The 21,483-nt window shown below is 60.8% G+C and overlaps 2 protein-coding genes and 1 long non-coding RNA gene across 4 annotated transcripts; 1 reads left to right on the forward strand and 2 right to left on the reverse strand.

Moving 5' to 3' along the window:
- Window positions 1–124: 124 nt before the first annotated feature.
- LOC131590022 (latent-transforming growth factor beta-binding protein 4-like) lies at window positions 125–5,969 on the reverse strand (the record flags this gene model as incomplete). The annotated part of the gene is given in 7 exon segments (XM_058859813.1): window positions 125–135; window positions 185–233; window positions 235–353; window positions 2,272–2,394; window positions 3,500–3,544; window positions 4,810–4,915; window positions 5,856–5,969. Coding segments are annotated over 7 exon segments (567 nt in total), but the record flags the coding sequence as incomplete, so codon positions are not given.
- Window positions 5,970–5,984: 15 nt separating this feature from the next.
- On the reverse strand, window positions 5,985–11,566 carry LOC131590117 (uncharacterized). Its single transcript, XR_009279975.1, has 3 exons — window positions 11,388–11,566; window positions 7,958–8,221; window positions 5,985–6,101 (listed from the first exon to the last, which is right to left on the reverse strand). It is a non-coding gene; the product is annotated as an uncharacterized LOC131590117 (long non-coding RNA).
- A 3,145-nt stretch (window positions 11,567–14,711) lies between these two features.
- On the forward strand, window positions 14,712–19,912 carry NKPD1 (NTPase KAP family P-loop domain containing 1). Of its 2 annotated transcripts, none has more exons than XM_058859991.1 (4): window positions 14,712–14,825; window positions 16,523–16,679; window positions 17,488–17,619; window positions 18,159–19,912. In XM_058859991.1, exons 1-4 carry the CDS (start codon window positions 14,802–14,804, stop codon window positions 19,787–19,789), a joined length of 1,944 nt encoding a protein of 647 aa, XP_058715974.1. In that variant the 5' UTR covers window positions 14,712–14,801; the 3' UTR covers window positions 19,790–19,912. The 2 variants fall into 2 exon arrangements, with proteins under 2 accessions (XP_058715974.1, XP_058715973.1); XM_058859990.1 differs by lacking the exon at window positions 14,712–14,825 and adding an exon at window positions 14,921–15,001.
- The last annotated feature ends 1,571 nt before the right edge of the window (window positions 19,913–21,483 follow it).

The raw sequence follows: 21,483 nt of genomic DNA on the forward strand, positions 1-21,483 counted from the left end.
TCTCCCCGATTTTGGGGAGGGGTCTCAGCCATTCAAAACCTCCCAAAATCCCCGTAAAAACGCCTAAAAATCCGATTTTTCCCAAATTTTCACCTTTTTCGACCCCGTTTTTTCCCCCCTGGATTTAGGGGCGCTCTCCCCGATTTTGGGGGGGGGTCTCCCCGATTTTGGGGAGGGGTCTCACCGGATCCGAAGGGGGGGCAGAGCAGGCAGGAGCCCCCCCAGGCTTTCCCCCACGCGGCTGCAGCAGCAAACCTGGCGGGTGATGTTGCGCAGGGTGGGCAGAGCGCAGCCCCCGCCCTCCCGCAGCAGCCGGAAACACGGCCCGCGAGCCTCGGACAGCACCTGCTGGGCTGGGGGACACCTGGTGAGCACCTGGGAGCTCTCCCAGTTCATCCCAGTTCGGACCAGTTCATCCCAGTTCATCCCAGTTCAAAAACCCCCCCCATCATTTCCCATCATTTCCCCTCCCGCAGCAGCCGGAAACACGGCCCGCGAGCCTCGGACAGCACCTGCTGGGCTGGGGGACACCTGGTGAGCACCTGGGAGCTCTCCCAGTTCATCCCAGTTCGGACCAGTTCATCCCAGTTCATCCCAGTTCATCCTGTCCCAGCCCATCCCATTCTATCCCAGGTCATTCTGTCCCAGACCAGGCCGGATTTGGGGCTCCCGCGAGCCTCGGACAGCACCTGCTGGGCTGGGGGACACCTGGTGAGCACCTGGGAGCCCTCCCAGTCTGTCCCAGTTCATCCCAGTTTGTCCCAGTTTGTCCCAGTTCAAACCCCCCCCATCATTTCCCATCATTTCCCCTCCCAGACCAGGCGGATTTGGGGCTCCCCGCGAGCCTTCGGACAGCACCTGCTGGGCTGGGGGACACCTGGTGAGCACCTGGAGCCTCTCCCAGTTCATCCCAGTTCATCCCAGTTCATCCCAGTTCAGCCCAGTTCCAGCCCAGCCCATCCTGTCCCAGTTCATTCCCTCCCGGACCAGGCGGAAACCACGGCCCGCGAGCCTCGGACAGCACCTGCTGGGCTGGGGGACACCTGGTGAGCACCTGGAGCCCCTCCCAGTTCATCCCAGTTCGGACCAGTTCATCCCAGTTCATCCCAGTTCATCCCCAGTTTGTCCCAGTTCATCCCAGTTTGTCCCAGTTCATCCCAGTTCATCCCAGATCATCCCAGTTTGGACCAGTTCATCCCAGTTCAGCCCATCCTTTTCCCAATCACAAAAATGTCCCAAATCCCAAATCCAATTCCCAAATCCCAGATCCCAAATCCCAATTCACAATTCCCAATCCTACAGATGCAGCTGGACCGGGATGAGTCCAGCAGGAATCCCAGATCCCAGATCCCAAATCCCAATTCCCAATTCCCAGATCCCAATTCCCAAATCCCAATTCCCAGATCCCAAATCCCAAACCCCCAAATCCCAATTCCCAAATCCCATGGATAATCCCAAATCCTACAGATGCAGCTGGAGCGGGATGAATCCAGCAGGAATCCCAGATCCCAAACCCCAGATCCCAATTCCCAGATCCCAATTCCCAATCCTACAGATGCAGCTGGATCGGGATGAGTCCAGCAGGAATCCCAGATCCCAGATCCCAAATCCCAAATCCCAAATCCCAAATCCCAGATCCCAAATCCCAAATCCTACAGATGCAGCTGGATCGGGATGAATCCAGCAGGAATCCCAGATCCCAGATCCCAAATCCCAAACCCCAAATCCCAAATCCCATGGATAATCCCAAACCCTACAGATGCAGCTGGATCGGGATGAATCCAGCAGGAATCCGAGATCCCAAACCCCAAATCCCAAATCCCAATTCCCAAATCCTACAGATGCAGCTGGAGCGGGATGAATCCAGCAGGAATCCCAGATCCCAAATCCCAGATCCCAAATCCCAAATCCCATGGATAATCCCAAATCCTACAGATGCAGCTGGAGCGGGATGAATCCAGCAGGAATCCCAGATCCCAAATCCCAAATCCCAAATCCCAAATCCCAAATCCCAAACCCTACAGATGCAGCTGGATCGGGATGAGTCCAGCAGGAATCCCAAATCCCAAATCCCAAATCCCATGGATAATCCCAAACCCTACAGATGCAGCTGGATCGGGATGAATCCAGCAGGAATCCCAGATCCCAAATCCCAAATCCCAAATCCCAAATCCCAAATCCCAAACCCTACAGATGCAGCTGGATCGGGATGAATCCAGCAGGAATCCCAGATCCCAAATCCCAAATCCCATGGATAATCCCAAATCCTACAGATGCAGCTGGATCGGGATGAGTCCAGCAGAAATCCCGGCGGGCACAGACAGGCGAAGCCGCCGCGGGTGTTGGTGCAGAGCCCGTTCTGGCACAGCCGCCCGTCCTGGCACTCGTCAATGTCTGAGGGGAGAGTTCGGGAAAATTCCCAATCCCGAAAATTCCCAATCCCGAAAAATCCCTGTCCCGAAAATTCCCAATCCCGAAAAATCCCAGTCCCGAAAATTCCCTGTCCCGAAAATTCCCAATCCCGAAAAATCCCAGTCCTGAAAAATCCCCATCCTGAAAAATCCCAATCCCGAAAATTCCCAGTCCCGAAAAATCCCTGTCCTGAAAATTCCCCATCCTGAAAAATCCCAGTCCCGAAAATTCCCTGTCCTGAAAATTCCCAGTCCTGAAAAATCCCCACCCTGAAAAATCCCAATCCCGAAAATTCCCTGTCCTGAAAATTCCCAGTCCCGAAAAATCCCTGTCCCGAAAATTCCCCGACCCGAAAATTCCCAGTCCCGAAAATTCCCTGTCCCGAAAATCCCAATCCCGAAAAATCCCTGCCCCGAAAATTCCCAAACCCGAAAATTCCCAGCCCCCAAAAATCACAATCCCGAAAATTCCCAGTCCCGAAAAATCCCCATCCTGAAAAATCCCCATCCTGAAAAATCCCAATCCCGAAAATTCCCAGTCCCGAAAATTCCCAGTCCCGAAAATTCCCAGTCCCGAAAAATCCCTGTCCCGAAAATTCCCAGTCCTGAAAATTCCCAATCCCGAAAATTCCCTGTCCTGAAAATTCCCAGTCCTGAAAAATCCCCACTCTGAAAAATCCCTGTCCCGAAAATCCCAATCCCGAAAATTCCCAATCCCGAAAATTCCCTGTCCCGAAAATTTCCAATCACAAAAAATTCCCTGTCCTGAAAATTCCCAAACCCGAAAATTCCCAGTCCTGAAAATTCCCTGTCCTGAAAATTCCCTGTCCCGAAAAAAAATCCCTGCTCCCGATCCCGACATTCCCGGGATAATTCCCGATATTCCCGCTCCCATTCCCGCTCCAATTCCCGGTATTCCCGGTATTCCCGCTCCCATTCCCGGTATTCCCGCTCCCATTCCCGGTCCCATTCCCGGTATTCCCGGTATTCCCGGTATTCCCGGTCCCATTCCCGGTATTCCCGGTATTCCCGCTGCGGTTCCCGGTATTCCCGGGATAATTCCCGGTATTCCCGATATTCCCGCTCACCCGCGCAGGATCCGTTTTGCCGCTGGAATCCCTGCGGGCACGGCTCTGGGGGGGGAGGGGAGGGGAGGGGGCGGCTTTTGTCACCCGTGACCCCCCCGTGACCCCCCCGTGACCCCCCCCAATGTCCCGGTGTCCCCCCCCATGTCCCGGTCTCCCCCCCCCAATGTCCCGGTGACCCCCCCCAATGTCCCGGTGTCCCCCCCCAATGTCCCGGTGACCCCCCCCCAATGTCCCCGTGACCCCCCCAATGTCCCGGTGACCCCCCCCAATGTCCCGGTGTCCCCCCCAATGTCCCGGTGACCCCCCCCAATGTCCCGGTGTCCCCCCCCAATGTCCCGGTGTCCCCCCCCCAATGTCCCGGTGTCCCTTTCGGTGTCCCCCCCCGGTGTCCCCGTGCGCTCCCCCCCGGTATTTGTCACCCCCCGTGTCCCTCCCGGTGTCCCGGTGTCCCCTCCATGTCCCCCCGGTGTCCCCCCTCGGTGTCCCGGTGCCTCGGTGTCCCCCCCCCGGTGTCCCTCCCCATGTCCCGTTGACCCCCCGGTGTCCCCATGTCCCCCCCATGTCCCCCCCGGTGTCCCCATGTCCCCCCGGTGTCCCCCTCGGTGTCCCCCGGTGTCCCCATGTCCCCCCCGGTGTCCCTTACGGTCCCCTCCGGGGCACGGGTGGCACTCGCGGACCCCTCCCGGTGTCCCCCGCATGTCCCGATGTCCCCTCCCGGTGTCCCCCCGGTGTCCCCCGGTGTCCCCCCCGGTGTCCCCCCATGTCCCGGTGTCCCCCCGGTGTCCCGGTGTCCCCGGTGTCCCCCCCGGTGTCCCGGTGTCCCTTACGGTCCCCTCCTGGGCACGGGTGGCACTCGCGGACCCCGCCCATGTCCCCCCCATGTCCCGGTGTCCCCTCCCGGTGTCCCCCCCGGTGTCCCCATGTCCCCTCCCGGTGTCCCCGTGTCCCCCCCGGTGTCCCCGGTGTCCCTTACGGTCCCCTCCGGGGCACGGGTGGCACTCGCGGACCCCGCCCATGTCCCTCCCATGTCCCGATGTCCCCTCCCGGTATCCCGGTGTCCCCCTCCCCGGTGTCCCGATGTCCCCCCCATGTCCCGGTGTCCCCTCCCGGTGTCCCCCCCGGTGTCCCCATGTCCCCCCCGGTGTCCCGGTGTCCCCCCAGGTGTCCCCCGGTGTTCCCCGGTGTCCCCCGGTGTCCCCTCCATGTCCCGGTGCCCCCCCGGTGTCCCCCCGGTGTCCTGGTGTCCCCGCGGTGTCCCGGTGTCCCCTCCCGGTGTCCCCATGTCCCCCCGGTGTCCCGGTGTCCCTTACGGTCCCCTCCGGGGCACGGGTGGCACTCGCGGACCCCCCAGGCCACCCCCGCCCCCCCCCTGCAGCAAATGTCGCGGGTCCGGAGCCCCGGGAGCGGCGAGCGGCACTGGGGGGACACGGGAATGGGGCAAAAACGGGGGAAAACGGGAAAAACGGGAAAAAACGGGGGGAAAATGGGAAAATGGGAGGAAAATGGGAAAAAAACGGGGTGAGAATGGGAAAAAACGGGAAAAAAACGGGAAAAATGGGGGGAGAATGGGGAAAAACGGGGGGAAAAAACGGGGAAAATGGGGGGAAAAATGGGGGAAAACGGGGGAAAACGGGAAAAACGGGAAAAAACGGGGGTGAGAATGGGAAAAAACGGGGGGAGAATGGGAAAAAAAGGGGAAAAAACGGGGGGAAAACGGGAAAAACGGGGGAAAAAATGGGAGGAAAAATGGGAAAAAACGGGAAAAAACGTTTTCTCCCTTTTTTCCCCCATTTTCCCCCCCTTTTCCCTCCCATTTCCCCCTTTTCCCCCATTCCCACCCCCCGAAAGCCCCCAAAAGCCCCAAAATCCCCCCAAAATTCCCCAAAATCCCCCAAATTCCCCCAAAATTCCCGAAAATTCCCCAAAATCCCCCCAAAGTCCCCCCAAAACCTCCCCAAATCCCCCCAAAATCTCCCAAAAAATCCCCCAAAATCTCCCCAAAATCTCCCAAAATCCCCCCCAAATCCCCCAAAATCTCCCCAAAAATCCCCCCAAATCCCCCCAAAATTCCCGAAAATCCCAAATCCCCCCAAATCCCCCCAAAATCCCCCCAAAACCTCCCCAAATCCCCCCTAAATCCCCCAAATTCCCCCCAAATCCCCCTAAATCTCCCCAAAATCCCCCAAAATCCCCCCAAAATCCCCCCAAAATCTCCCCAAAATCCCCCCAAAATCCCCGAAAATCCCCCCAATTTTCCCAAAATTTCCCCCAAAATCCCCCCAAAATTCCCGAAAATCCCCCAAAATCCCCCAATTTTCCCCAAATTCCCCCAAATCCCCCAATTCGGGGGTCTCACCTGCCCCTCGTGCAGCTGCCGAAAGCAGAAGCCGAACCCCGAATCCTCGCGGGCCGGGGGCTCCCGGGGGGGGCCCCTTTGGGCCAGGACGCGGAATTTGGGGAGGGGGCGGCGCGGGGGGGGGGAGGGGGAGGGGGGGGGAGGGGGAGGGGTCGCGCCCCTCCCCCCGCACTCGCTCCACGCTGTGGATGGAGACCGGGGAGAGCGGGGGGTGCCGGACCAGCACCTGCACCAGGGACTGCGCACCTGGGGAGGGGGCGGGGGGCGATCATTTGGGACCCCTCCCCATCCCAAATCCCGGGAAAAATCCCGGGAAAAATCCCGGGAAAAATCCCTGGGAAAATCCCGGGAAAAATCCCTGAAAAATCCCTGAAAAATTCCCTGGAAAAATCCCGGGAAAAATCCCTGAAAAAATCCCGGGAAAAATCCCGAAAAAATCCCAAATTCCATCCCAAATCCCATCCCAAATTCCAGCTCCAAACCCGTTCCCAATCCATCACCTGCACCAGGGACTGCGCACCTGGGGAGGGGGCGGGGGGCTCATTTGGGACCCCTCCCCATCCCAAATCCCCGGGAAAAATCCCGGGAAAAATCCCTGGAAAAATCCCGGGAAAAATCCCTGGAAAAAAATCCCTGAAAAATTCCCGGGAAAAATCCCCGAAAAAATCCCAGGAAAAATCCCTGAAAAATTCCCGAATTCCATCCCAAATTCCAGCTCCAATCCCGTTCCCAATCCAGCACCTGCACCAGGGACTGCGCACCTGGGGAGGGGGCGGGGGGCGATCATTTGGGACCCCTCCCCATCCCAAATCCCGGGAAAAATCCCGGGAAAAATCCCGGGAAAAATCCCTGGAAAAATCCCTGGAAAAATCCCTGGAAAATTCCCGAATTCCATCCCAAATTCCAGCTCCAATCCCGTTCCCAATCCAGCACCTGCACCAGGGACTGCGCACCTGGGGAGGGGGCGGGGGGCGATGATTTGAGACCCCTCCCCATCCCAAATCCCGGGAAAAATCCCTGGAAAAATCCCGGGAAAAATCCCTGAAAAATTCCCGAATTCCATCCCAAATTCCATCCCAAATCCCAATCCAGCACCTGCACCAGGGACTGCGCACCTGGGGAGGGGGCGATCATTTGGGACCCCTCCCCATCCCAAATCCCGGGAAAAATCCCTGGAAAAATCCCTGGAAAAATCCCGGGAAAAATTCCGGGAAAAATCCCTGAAAAATTCCCGAAAAATCCCAAATTCCAGCTCCAATCCCGTTCCCAATCCAGCACCTGCACCAGGGACTGCGCACCTGGGGAGGGGGCGGGGGGCTCACTTGGGACCCCTCCCCATCCCAAATCCCGGGAAAAATCCCGGGAAAAATCCCCAAATCCCCCCCATTCCATCCCCAAAATTCCCGCTTTTCCCCCATCCCAAATCCCAAAAATCCCCCTCAAAATTCTCCCAACTCCCCCCATTCCATCCCCAAAAAATTCCCGGTTTTTCCCCATCCCAAATCCCCCCCTCAATTCCCCCCTGTTCCCACCCCAAAAATTCCCGGTTTTTCCCCATCCCAAATCCCCCAAAATTCTCCCAATTTCCCCCCAAATCCCCCCCCATTCCATCCCCAAAAATTCCCGTTTTTCCCCCATCCCAAATCCCCCAAAATCCCCCCCAAAATTCTCCCAAATTCCCCCCATTCCCACCCCGAAAATTCCCGGTTTTTCCCCCATTTTTGGGAATTTTTGGGGTAGGAAAGGGCGGATTTGGGATGGGGGAAATTGGGAGAATTTTGGGGGATTTGGGATGGGGAAAAACCGGGAATTTTTGGGTTGGGAATGGGGGAATTTGGGAGAATTTTGGGGGGATTTTTGGGATTTGGGATGGGGGAAAAACCGGGAATTTTTGGGGTGGGAATGGGGGGAATTTGGGAGAATTTTGGGGATTGGGGATGGGGAAAAACCGGGAATTTTTGGGGTGAAAAATGATGGAAGAAAATTTTGGGGAAGGGGAAATTTTTTGGGGTTGAAATGGGTGGAAAAAACCGGGAATTTCGACAAAAAAAAAAAAAAAAAAAAAAACCCAAATCCCCTAAATTTTGGGTGGGGGGTCTCACCATCCTCTTCCTCACGGTGGTTGCTCAGGGGGAGGGTGTAGACGGAGCGGGTCAAGGCTTGGGGAGACCCCTCCCCAAAATTTTGGGGGTCTCCGGGTGGATTTTGGGGGTTCCCGGGTGGATTTTGGGGGTTCCCGGGTGGATTTTGGGAGGTGACGTTGGCAGAGGGGAGGTGACAAAATTTCCCGGTGAATTCGGGGGGGCACAGGCAGCGTTGGGGGTGGGCGCAGACCCCCCCGTTCCGGCAGAGCAGCGGGCACAGAACTGGGGGGGGAGAGACACCCCAAAATTAGAGACCCCTCCCCAAAAAAAACCTGGCAAAAATAACCCGAAAAGCAAAAAAATCCGCCCGAAATTACCCCAAAATTACCCCAAAATACCCCAAAATGACCCCAAAAGTGGGAGACCCCCCCCCGTTATATCACAGAACTGTGGGGGGAGAGACACCCCAAAATTAGAGACCCCTCCCCAAAAAAAACCCGGTAAAAATAACCCGAAAAGCAAAAAAAACGCCCGAAATTACCCCAAAACGACCCCAAAAGTGGGAGACCCCCCCCCCGTTATATCACAGAACTGGGGGGGGAGAGACATCCCAAAATTAGAGACCCCTCCCCAAAAAAAACCCGGTAAAAATAACCCGAAAAGCAAAAAAATCCGCCCGAAATTACCCCAAAATTACCCCAAAATACCCCAAAATAACCCGAAATAGCCCCAAAATGACCTTTTTTGGGGGGGATCCCAAAGCGACCCCAGATTTTGGGGAGGTCTCTGACAATTTGGGGGGGGTCCTGGACAATTTGGGGAGGGGTCCAGAACATTTGGGGAGGGGTCCTGGACATTTTGAGGGGGATTCGGGACAATTTTCTGGGGGTCCCAGCCCGGTTTTTGGTGCGGCTCCAGAACATTTTGGGGAGGGTCCCGACATTTGGGGGGGAACCCAAAGCGACCCCAGATTTTGGGGAGGTCCCTGACAATTTGGGGGGGTCCTGGACAATTTGGGGAGGGGTCCAGGACATTTTGAGGGGGATTCAGAACAATCTGGGGGTTCCCAGGACAATTTTCTGGGGGTCCCAGCCGGGTTTTTGGTGCGGCTCCAGAACATTTTGGGGAGGGTCCCAAAGTTTGGGGGGGAACCCAAAGCGACCCCAGATTTTGGGGAGGTCCCTGACAATTTGAGGGGGGTCCTGGACAATTTGGGGAGGGGTCCTGGACATTTTGAGGGGGGTCCTGGGCATTTTGAGGGGGATTCGGGACATTTTTCGGGGGGTCCCAGCCCGGTTTTTGCGGCGGCTCCAGAACATTTTCGGGAGGGTCCCGAAATTTGGGGGGGATCCCAAGGCGACCCCAAATTTTGGGGAGGTCCTTGACAATTTGAGGGGGGTCCTGGACAATTTGGGGAGGGGTCCAGAACAATTTAAGGGGGGTCCGGGACATTTTGGGGGGGGATTCGGGACCTTTTGGGGAGGGTCCCAGCCCGGTTTTTGCGGCGGATCCAGAACATTTTGGGGAGGGTCCCGACATTTGGGGGGGAACCCAAAGCGACCCCAGATTTTGGGGAGGTCTCTGACAATTTGAGGGGGGTCCTGGACAATTTGGGGAGGGGTCCTGGACATTTTGAGGGTGGTCCAGGGCATTTTGGGGGGGTTCGGGACAATTTTCGGGGGGTCCCAGCCCGGTTTTTGGTGCCGATCCAGAACATTTTGGGGAGGGTCCCGAAATTTAGGGGGGAACCCAAAGCGACCCCAGATTTTGGGGAGGTCCCTGACAATTTGAGGGGGGTCCTGGACAATTTGGGGAGGGGTCCAGGACATTTTGGGGGGGGTCCTGGACAATTTGAGGGGGATTCGGGACATTTTTCGGGGGGTCCCAGCCCGGTTTTTGAGGCGGCTCCAGAACATTTTGGGGAGGGTCCCGAAATTTGGGGGGGATCCCAAGGCGACCCCAAATTTTGGGGAGGTCCTTGACAATTTGAGGGGGGTCCTGGACGATTTGGGGAGGGGTCCAGGACATTTTGGGGGGGTTCAGGACAATTTTCGGGGGGTCCCAGCCCGGTTTTTGCGGCGGCTCCAGAACATTTTGGGGAGGGTCCCGACATTTGGGGGGTCCCAGATTTTGGGGCGCTCCCTGACAATTTTTGGGGGGGGGTCCCAGCCGGGTTTTTTTGGGGCTGGGGGCGGCCCCCGGGGCCTCCCGATCCCGGCGGCTGCCGGGGCCCCTCTGTTTATGTTGCGAATTCCCGAAGTTTTCCAGCGGGACCCGATGAGCTCATGGAGCTGCGTGGGTGGGATGGGGCCCGGGAAGGGTCCCCCGGCCCTAAAAAAAAAAAACCCCAAATCCCAAAAATCCCATCCCAAAAAAAGCGGGAATGGCTCCCAAACCCCCTCCCCTAAAAAAAATCCCGAAAAAAAATCAGGAAAAGGGGTTGGGATAATTTGGATTTGGGGTTTTTTTTTGCCTTTTTTGGGTGATTCCGCCCTGAAAAGCTCGTGGGGATTTTGGGAAGGGGCGGGGGGGGGGGGTTTGGGAATTTTTTTTGGGATTTTGGAGGGGGTGGAGTTCAAAATGTTCCCCCCTGAGAGCTCCGACCCCAAAATTCTGGGGTGGTGAAATCCCCCTCCCCACAAAAAAAGGGAATTTTGGGGTGTTGGAGACCCCACCCCAAATCCTCCCTGGATCCCAAAATTCCCATTTTATCCCAAAAAAATCCCCCAAAACCGCTCCCGTATCCCAAAGATCCCCCCCAATCTCCCCCCCTCCCTTCCCAAACCTTTAGGATGGCGACGCCCCCTCCCCAAATTCCCGACTCCCCCCTCCCCAAATTCCCGACTCCCCCCCACCACCCAAAATCCCGAATTTTCGGCTCCCGATCCCCCTCCCCAAAACCCCAAAAATCCCAAAATTCCCCTCCCCAAAACCCCAAATTCCCGGCCCCGGATCCCCCTCCACAAATTCCCGACTCCCCCCTCCCCAAAATCCCCAAATTCCCCTCCCGTCCCCCCTCCTCAAAAAGCCCCAAAATCCCAAATTCCCGGCCCCGGATCCCCCTCCCCAAATTCCCAACTCCCCCCCAAAACCCCAAACTTTCTCCTCCCCATCCCCCACCCCAAAACCCCCCCAAAAACCTCCCCAAAATCCCCCCAGGACCCCCCAAACCCCCCCAGGACCCCCCCAGGACCCCCCAGGATCCCCCAAACCCCCAGGACCTCCCAGGAGCCGCCCCAGGACCCCCCCAGGACCCCCCAAATCCCCCCCAGGACCCCCCCAGGAGCCCCCAAATCCCCCCCAGGACTCCCCAGATCCCCCCAAACCCCCTCAGTGACCCCCCCAGGACCCTCCAAACCCCCCCAGGACCCCGCCAGGACCCCCCCAAACCCCTCAAACCCCCCCCAGGACCCCCCCAGGACCCCCCCAGGACCCCCCCCTCACTGACCGAGCCTGAAGCCGCTGCCCGGGGGGGGGTCGCGGCCGCTCTCCAGGACCACCACGGTGACGTTGTCGCCTCCGTGTCCCCCCCTCCCCTCCCCCCCCCAGCGGGGGCGACCCCCGGGGCAGCAGCGGGGGGGGGAGGGGGAGAAGCGCAGGCGGAGCCGGGGGGGGGGCCCGGGACCCCCGGGAGGGGCGAGCGGGACCCCCGGGAGGGGCAGAGCCAGAACGGCGGCGAGGAAGAGGAGAGCGGGGGCCGGCGCCATCGGGGGGGGGGGGGACACGGAGGGGACAATGGGGGGGGGACACGGGGGGGGACACGCCCAGGGGTGGGGACAATGGGGGGGGACACGGGGGGGGACACGGGGGGGACACGCCCAGGGGTGGGGACAATGGGGGGGGACACGGGGGGGACACGCCCAGGGGTGGGGACATTGGGGGGGGACACGGGGGGGACACGCCCAGGGGTGGGGACATTGGGGGGGACACGGGGGGGACAATGGGGGGGGGACACGGGGGGACACGCCCAGGGGTGGGGACAATGGGGAGGGGGACACGCCCAGGGGTGGGGACAATGGGGGGGGACACGGGGGGGACAATGAAGGGGGACAATGGGGGGGGGACACGGGGGGGACACGCCCAGGGGTGGGGACATTGGGGGGGACACGGGGGGGACAATGGGGGGGGGACACGGGGGGACACGCCCAGGGGTGGGGACAATGGGGGGAGGGGCGGGGAAACCCCCGGGGTGGGGCCCGAGAGCCGCCCAACCCCCCCCGATGGGTGCGGGGACATTGGGGGGACACTGGGACAGACTGGGGGGGACATTGGGGACAGTTTGGGGGGGACACGGGGGGGACATTGGGGGGACACGGGGGGGGACATTGGGGACAGTTTGGGGGGACACGGGGGGGACACTCGGAGCAGAATGGGGGGGACAATGGGGGGTTCAATGGGGGGGACATTGGGGACATGAAGGGGACACGGGGGGGACATTGGGGGGACACGGGGGGGGACATTGGGGACATTGGGGGGACACGGGGGGGGACACGGGGGGACGTTGGGGATATGAAGGGGACACCAGGGGGGACATTTGGGACAGTTTGGGGGGGACATGAAGGGGACACGGGGGGGACAATGGGGGGGACACGGGAGGGACACTCGGGACAATGGGGACACCGGGGGGTGACACGGGGGGACAATGGGGGGACACGGGAGGACAATGGGGGGACAATGGGGTGACACGGGGGGACAATGGGGACACCGGGGGGGTGACACGGGGGGACAATGGGGACACCGGGGGGTGACACGGGGGGACAATGGGGGGGCAATGGGGGGACAATGGGGACACCGGGGGGGGACACGGGGGGACACGGGGAGACAATGGGGACAGCGGGGGGGTGACACGAGGGGACACGGGGGGACAATGGGGGGACAATGGGGACATGAAGGGACAATGGGGACACCGGGGGGGTGACACGGGGGGACAATGGGGACACCGGGGGGGTGACACGAGGGGACAATGGGGACACCGGGGGGGTGACACGGGTGTCACACGCCCCTCCCCGCCCCCCCCCCCCGCTCCGCACGTGCCCGCCCGAGGAAATTCCAGCGGTGCCGAACGCCCCCGCAGGGCGCGGGATACTGGGGATACTGGGAGTACTGGGAATGGCACTGGGGACACTGGGAATGGCACTGGGGACACTGGGAGTACTGGGAATGGCACTGGGGACACTGGGGGGGACACTGGGAATGGCACTGGGGACACTGGGAATGGCACTGGGGATACTGGGAGTACTGGGAATGGCACTGGGGACACTGGGGATACTGGGAATGGCACTGGGGACACTGGGGATACTGGGAATGGCACTGGGGACACTGGGAATGGCACTGGGGACACTGGGAATGGCACTGGGGACACTGGGAATACTGGGAATGGCACTGGGGACACTGGGAATGGCACTGGGGACACTGGGAATACTGGGAATGGCACTGGGGACACTGGGAATGGCACTGGGGACACTGGGGACACTGGGGATACTGGGGACACTGGGAATGGCACTGGGGACACTGGGAATGCGGGGATACCGGGACACTGGTGACTCTGGGGACACTGGTGACACGGGACACTGGTGACTCTGGGGACACTGGGGACACAGGTGACACTGGTGGCACTGGACACAGGTGACACAGGTGACACTGGTGACACAGGTGACACCGGGACCCTCCCCCGGCCGGTGCGGGAGTGGGGGGAGGGGCGCGGCCACCCCGCTGTCACCCGGGTGCCACCCGGGCCGGGCCAGCGAGTTCGGCCGGCGGCGACAGCGGAAGCGGCGATGCCACCGCAGCGATGTCACCGCTGTCACACTGATGCCACCCCAGCGATGCCACCGCAGCGATGTCACCGCTGTCACACTGATGCCACCCCAGCGATGCCACCGCAGCGATGTCACCGCTGTCACACTGATGCCACCCCAGCGATGCCACCACACCGGTGCCACCGCAGCGATGTCACCGCAGCGATGTCACCCCACCAGTGCCACCCCAGCGATGCCACCACACCAATGTCACCCCAGCAGTGGCGATGTCACCAAGCAGAGCTGGCACTGTCCCCTCCCCGCTGTCCCCGATGTCCCAAGGGTCCCCCCGATGTTCTCGATGTCCCCAGGGTCCCCCTGGTGTCGCCGCTGTCCCCAGGGTTCCCTCCCCGATGTTCTCGATGTCCCCAGGGTCCCCTTCCCGCTGTCCCCGGTGTCGCCGCTGTCCCCAGGGTCCCCCTCCCGCTATTCTCGATGTCCCCAGGGTCCCCCGCTGTCCCCAGGGTCCCCCCGGTGTCGCCGCTGTCCCCTTTGGCCCCGATGTCCCCGCTGTCCCCAGGGTCCCCCCGGTGTCGCCGCTGTCCCCAGGGTCCCCCCGGTGTCGCCGCTGTCCCCAGGGTCCCCCCGCTGTCCCCAGGGTCCCCCCGGTGTCGCCGCTGTCCCCAGGGTCCCCCCGGTGTCCCCGCTGTCCCCCCGGTGTCGCCGCTGTCCCCTTTGGCCCCGATGTCGCCGCTGTCCCCTCCCGGCCGGATCCGAATTGCTGCGCTCTGACTCAGGCCGGGCCCGGCCGGAATTTCTGCCCCGGCCGCTCCTCCCCGGCCGCCACCGGAGCTGCCATAAATCCCGGGAGGGACCGGGACAGCACCGGGACAGCACCGGGACGGGGACACGGGGACACGGGGACACCGGGACAGGGATACCGGGACACCGGGACGGGGATGGAGCCGCTGGAGCTGCCCAGGGTAGGATCGGGATCGGGAATTGGGATCTCCGGTCCGCAATAAATCCCGGGAGGGACCGGGACAGCACCGGGACAGGGACAGGGACACCGGGACGGGGACACGGGGACACCGGGACACCGGGACAGGGACACCGGGACGGGGATGGAGCCGCTGGAACTGCCCAGGGTAGGATCGGGATCGGGATCGGGAATTAGGATCGGGATCTCCGGTCCGCAATAAATCCCGGGAGGGACCGGGACAGCACCGGGACAGCACCGGGACGGGGACACGGGGACACCGGGACACCGGGACAGGGACACCGGGACACCGGGACGGGGATGGAGCCGCTGGAGCTGCCCAGGGTAGGATCGGGATCGGGATCGGGATCGGGATCGGGATCGGGAATTGGGATCGGGATCTCCGGTCTGCAATAAATCCCGGGAGGGACCGGGACAGCACCGGGACAGCACCGGGACAGGGACAGGGACACCGGGACGGGGACACGGGGACACCGGGACAGGGATGGAGCCGCTGGAGCTGCCCAGGGTAGGATCGGGAACTGGGAATGGATTCGGAACTGGGATCGGGATCTCCGGTCCGCAATAAATCCCGGGAGGGACCGGGACAGCACCGGGACAGCACCGGGACAGGGACAGGGACACCGGGACGGGGACACCGGGACGGGGATACGGGGACACGGGGACGGGGACACCGGGACGGGGATGGAGCCGCTGGAGCTGCCCAGGGTAGGATCGGGAACTGGGAATGGATTTGGAACTGGGATCTCCGGTCCGCAATAAATCCCGGGAGGGACTCAGACAGGGACCGGGATGGGGACACGGGGACAACACCGGGACAGGGACACCGGGACAGCACCGGGACAGGGACAGGGACACCGGGACAGGGACAGGGACACCGGGACAGGGACAGTGACAGGGACGGAGCCGCTGGAGCTGCCCAGGGTAGGATCGGGATCGGGAATTGGGAACTGGGATTGGAAACTGGGATCGGGAACTGGGAGGGGATCGGGAACTGGGATCTCCGGTCCGCAATAAATCCCGGGAGGGATCGGGACAGGAACGGGGATGGGACAGGGACAGACACAGGGACAGGGACAGGGACACAGGGACAGGGACAGACACAGGGACAGACACAGGGACACAGGGACAGGGACAGACACAGGGACAGACACAGGGACACAGGGACAGACACAGGGACAGACACAGGGACAGACACAGGGACAGGGACAGGGACACAGGGACAGACACAGGGACAGGGACAGACACCGGGACAGGGACAGACATAGGGACAGGGACAGACACAAGGACACAGGGACACAGGGACAGGGACAGACACCGGGACAGGGACAGACACAGGGACAGGGACACAGGGACAGGGACAGACACAAGGACAGGGACAGACACAGGGACCGGGACACAGGGACAGACACAGGGACAGGGACAGACACAAGGACACAGGGACACAGGGACGGGGACAGACACAGGGACAGGGACAGACACAGGGACAGGGACAGACACAGGGACAGGGACACAGGGACAGACACAGGGACAGACACAGGGACAGACACAGGGACGGGGACAGACACAGGGACAGACACAGGGACAGACACAGACACAGGGACAGACACCGAGACAGACACCGGGACAGGGACAGGGACACAGGGACAGGGACAGGGACACAGGGACGGGGGTGGAGCCGCCCAGGGTGGGATCGGGGTGGGATCGGGACTGGGGTGGGATCAGGATCAGGAACTGGGATTGGGGTGGGATTCGGGACTGGGAGGGGATTGGGATCTCCACGGTGTCCCCCCGGTGTCCCCCCGGTGTCCCCACCGTGTCCCCACCGTGTCCCTGTCCCCGCAGGGTTCCTGCTGCTCCTCGGGGCCGGGGCTGTCCCCGGGGGGGTGCCCGGGGCTGTCCCCGGGGGGCTGCGAGGAGAGCGAGGCCTGGCTGGGCCCGGGGGGGTCCCCCCAGCCCTGTCCCCACGGAGCCCCCGAGGGAGAGACCCCGGAGCTCCAAGGTACGTCCTGATCCCAAATCCCCAATCACCAATCCCAAATCCCAAATCCCAAATCCCAAATCCCAAATCCCAAATCCTGATCCCAAATCCCAAATCCTGATCCCAAACCCCAAATCCTGATCCCAAACCCCGAATCCTGATCCCAAATCCCAAATCCCGATCCCGAACCCCAAATCTTGATCCCAAATCCCAAATCCCAAATCCCGAATCCTGATCCTAAATCCCAAATCCTGATCCCAAACCCCAAACCTTGATCCCGAACCCCAAATCCTGATCCCAAATCCCAAATCCCAAACCCCAAATCCCAAACCCCAAACCCCAAATCCCAAACCTTGATCCCAAACCCCAAATCCCGATCCCAAACCCCAAACCCCAAATCCCAAACCCCAAATCCCAAACCCCAAATCCCACTTCCCAGAGCCCCCCACGGAGGATGACGTTTACTGTCGCTGCCTGTCCCCACCCCAAACCCCAAACCCCAAATCCCAAACCCCAAATCCCCAATCCCAAATCCCAAACCCCAAACCTTGATCCCAAATCCCAAATCCCGATCCCAAACCCCAAATCCCGCTTCCCAGAGCCCCCCACGGAGGATGACGTTTACTGTCGCTGCCTGTCCCCATCCCAAACCCCAAACCCCAAACCCCAAATCCCAAACCCCGAATCCTGATCCCAAACCCCAAATCCCGATTCCCAGAGCCCCCCACGGAGGATGACGTTTACTGTCGCTGCCTGTCCCTATCCCAAACCCCAAACCTTGATCCCAAACCCCGAATCCTGATCCCAAATCCCAAATCCCGCTTCCCAGAGCCCCCCACGGAGGATGACGTTTACTGTCGCTGCCTGTCGCGCACGCTGTGCCACACGGCCACGCCCGTCACCGTCGGCTTCTACGCGCCCTGCGGCCACCGCCTGGAGACCCTGCTGGCCAAGGTCACCGGTGCGTCGGGAATTCGGGAATTCGGGAATTCAGGAATTTGGGATTTCCTCATGGGCTGGGGTCTCGGCGCGGTTCCCAATCCCAAATTCCACCCACAATCCCGAATTCCATCCCTTTCCTTCTCCCGTTTTGGTGTTGTCCAATCCCCCAGTCAAAGCCCGCTTCCCGCCCCAAATCCCAAATTCCAGCATCAATCCTAAATCCCAAATCCCTTCCCGAATCCCAGATCCAAAATGTCATCACATCCAATCCAACCCAACCCAACCCAGACCCCAAATCCCAGCCCCAAATCTCATCCCAGACCCAAAATTTCATCCCAGGCCCCAAATTTCATCCCAAATCCCATCCCAGACCCCAAATCCCATCCCAAACCCAAATCCCAACCCCCCAAATCCCATCCCAGACCCCAAATCTCACCCCAAAGCCCAAATCCCAACCCCCCAATCCCATCCCAGACCCCAAATCTCACCCCAAACCCCAATCCCAACCCCCCAATCCCACCCCCCAGCTCCCCCCCTGACTCCCCGATCCCGTCGCAGCCTTCATGCGTGAGGAGATGGCGCGGCGCGAAGCGGCCGAGCTGCAGCGGGGCCGCCGGAAGCCGCGCAGCCCCCACGGCTGGGGGCTCCTGCTGGCCCTGTGGCTCCTGGCCTTCTACGAGCCCGTGGTCACCGAGGGCCACCTGCGCCGCAAGAACCTGGAGTTCATCTTCATCCGCTTCAGCGCCTGGGAGTTCGCCGGCTGCGACAAGCTGTGGGCGGGGCTGGTGACCACGCTGTGCCACCGCGTGCGCCAGCACTTCGGGGCGCTGCCCCTCAGCGTCTTCCACGTGCTGGGCTCGCGGCCGCGCTTCGCCTCCGGCCCGTCCCGCCGGGAGTGGATCCTCAAGAGGGGAACCTGCCTGAGGCTCTGGGGGCTGCTGCTGGTGCTGGCCGTGGGCATCGCCATCCTCCTGGTGGCCCTGCTGGTGCCGGGGATCAAGGACCACCACGCGCTGAAGGTGGTGGGCAGCGCCGCCGCGTCGCTCTCGGGCTCCTCGCTGGTGCTGGGGGCTTTGTCCATCCTCAAGAACTTCCTGGTGAGCGAGAAGAAGAAAATCGAGCGCTTGACCGACAGCGACCGCTTCGCCGGCCAGCTGGGCTTCATGAGCAAAGTCCGCGGCGAGGTCGAGGTTCTGGTGGATTTCTTGGCTTTCATGGAAGTCTTCGAGCGCCGGCGGCTGCGGGTGGTGATGGAGATCACGGGATTGGATCTCTGCTACCCGGAGAAGGTGGCCGGGGTGTTCAACGCCATGGCCACGCTGCTGTCGGACGCCAACGCTCCCTTCATCTTCCTGCTGGCCGTGGACCCCGGCGTCATCGTGCCGTGCCTGGAGCAGACGGGCTGCATGAAGGGGCTGGCGGATAACGGTTACCTGTACCTGAACCGCGCCGTCACGCTGCCCTTCTCCATCCCCGGCACCGGCTGCCGCTCCCGCCTGCGCAGCGTCCAGGCCGCCATCCGCACGCGGGAGGATCTCATGGCTCGCATCATCGCCGGCAACGCCGCCGCCAAAACCGCGCCGGCGCAGATCCCCGGCGTCGCGGGCTGGAAAGAGGCGGATTCCGAGGCGGCCGTGTGGATCCGCGAGGCGTTCCGGTGCCTCCACGACGCCTCGGACGTTCTGTCGCGGTATCTGCCGGAGAACGGCGCCAACGTCCGCCGGATCGTCAACACCATCCCCATCACGCTGCGGCTGCTGCTGCACCGCTGCGGCGCCGCCGGGACGCTGTCGCCGCGCGCCGCCGCCGCGTGGGTGGTGCTGGCCGACCGCTGGCCCTGCCGCCTCAGCTGGACCCTGCAGTGCCTGGAGGATTCCGGCCAGGGCGCGGCCGCGCCGGATTCCGGGGAAAAATCCCTCTGGAGCGTTTTCCAGGACCACGTGGGCGAGCTGAGCGCGCTGCGGCAGCCGCTGGGGAAGGTGCTGAGCTTGGACGGGGATCCGGAGCTTTTCCAGGCGTTTCTGGCGCGGGATTTTCCCTTCGGCGTGGCCGAGGCGCGGGAGCTGCTGGGGGTGACGGTGAACCTGGACCATTCCATCCGGCACCAGATGGGGCTGCTCCGCGCCCTGCAGAGGCTCGGCAGGACGGCGCCGGTGTCGCGCGGGGTGCAGTGCCCCGGCGGGCGGTGATCGACACCGGATCGTCCTCGGGATCGTCGGGATCATCATCGGGATCGTTGGGATCTTCGGGATTGTCATTGGGATTGTCATCAGCGTCATCGGGATCATCAGGATCGTCATCAAGATCATTGGGATCATTGAGATCCTCATTGGGATCATCAGGATCATCATGAAGATCATTTGGATCATCGGGATCATCACTGAGATCCTCAACGGGATCATCGGGATCATCATTGGGATCATCAGGATCATCATAAAGATCACTGGGATCATTGGGATCATCACTGAGATCGGGACCATCAAGATCGTCATCAAGATCATTTGGATCACCAAAAAGATCACTGGGATCATGAGGATCGTCACTGAGATCCTCATCAGGATCATCATTGGGATCAACCAATGAGGATCCTCATCAAGATCATCGGGATCATCGAGATCCTCATCGGGATCATCATTGGCGTCATCAGAATTATCAGAACCACCACTGGGATCATCATCGAGATCATTTGGATCATTGGGATCTTCAGGATCCTCATCAGGACCATCGGGACCATCAGAATCCTCATTGGGATCATCGGGATCCTCATTGGGATCTTCGGGATCCTCATTGGGATCATCAGAACCGTTATTGGGATCACCAAGATCATCGGGATCATCATCAGAATCATCGGAATCATCAGGATCCTCATCAGGACCATCAGAACCATCACTGGGATCATCGGGATCCTCATTGGGATCTTCGGGATCCTCATTGGGATCCTTGGGATAATCATCAGGATCCTCATCGGGATCATCGAGATCCTCATCAGGATCATCATTGGAATCATCATCGGGATCATCGGGATCCTCACTGGGATCATCGGGATCCTCATTGGGATCTTCGGGATCCTCATCAGGATTTCAGGATCCTCGGGATCCTCACTGGGATCCTCGGGATCCCTCCAAGGGCACCGAGAGCTCCGGGAGGATTTTGGGGTTTTTTTTGGGGGGTGGGAAAACAGGAATTGGGAATTGTGGGATTTTATCCCGGAATTTGGATCCTGGGGATGCTGGAGGGGTTTGGGAAGATCCAGAGGGAATTCCCGGGGTTTATTCCCGGGATTTCATCACTGGGAATTCCTGGAGGGCTTTGGGAAGATCCAGAGGGAATTCCCGGGGTTTATTCCCGGGATTTCATCACTGGGAATTCCTGGAGGGCTTTGGGAAGATCCAGAGGGAATTCCCGGGGTTTATTCCCAGGATTTCGTCACTGGGAATTCCTGGAGGGGTTTGGGAAGATCCAGAGGGAATTCCCGGGGTTTATTCCCGGGATTTCGTCCCTGGGAATTCCTGGAGGGGTTTGGGAAGATCCAGAGGGAATTCCCGGGGTTTATTCCCGGGATTTCATCACTGGGAATTCCTGGAGGGCTTTGGGAAGATCCAGAGGGAATTCCCGGGTTTTGTTCCCGGGATTTTGTCCCTGGGAGATGCTGGGAGGGGCCGGGAAGATCCGAGGGCATCCCAAGGCTCCTGGAATCCAAAGGAATTCTGATCCCCCTGGGAATTCCCCTCCCCCCGAGACATTTCCGGGACCTCTTCCCAAAATTCGGGAGGGAAAAATCGGGAAGGAAAACCGGGAAAAGCCCCAAATCCCGGCCGTTCCCAACCCCCATCCCGCCGGAATTCCGGGGAAAACCCCCCGGGATCGCCCCCAATAAAACAAA

This window comes from Poecile atricapillus, chromosome 31, assembly GCF_030490865.1.
Source record: "Poecile atricapillus isolate bPoeAtr1 chromosome 31, bPoeAtr1.hap1, whole genome shotgun sequence".
In the NCBI taxonomy this organism is placed as follows: Eukaryota; Metazoa; Chordata; class Aves; order Passeriformes; family Paridae; genus Poecile; species Poecile atricapillus.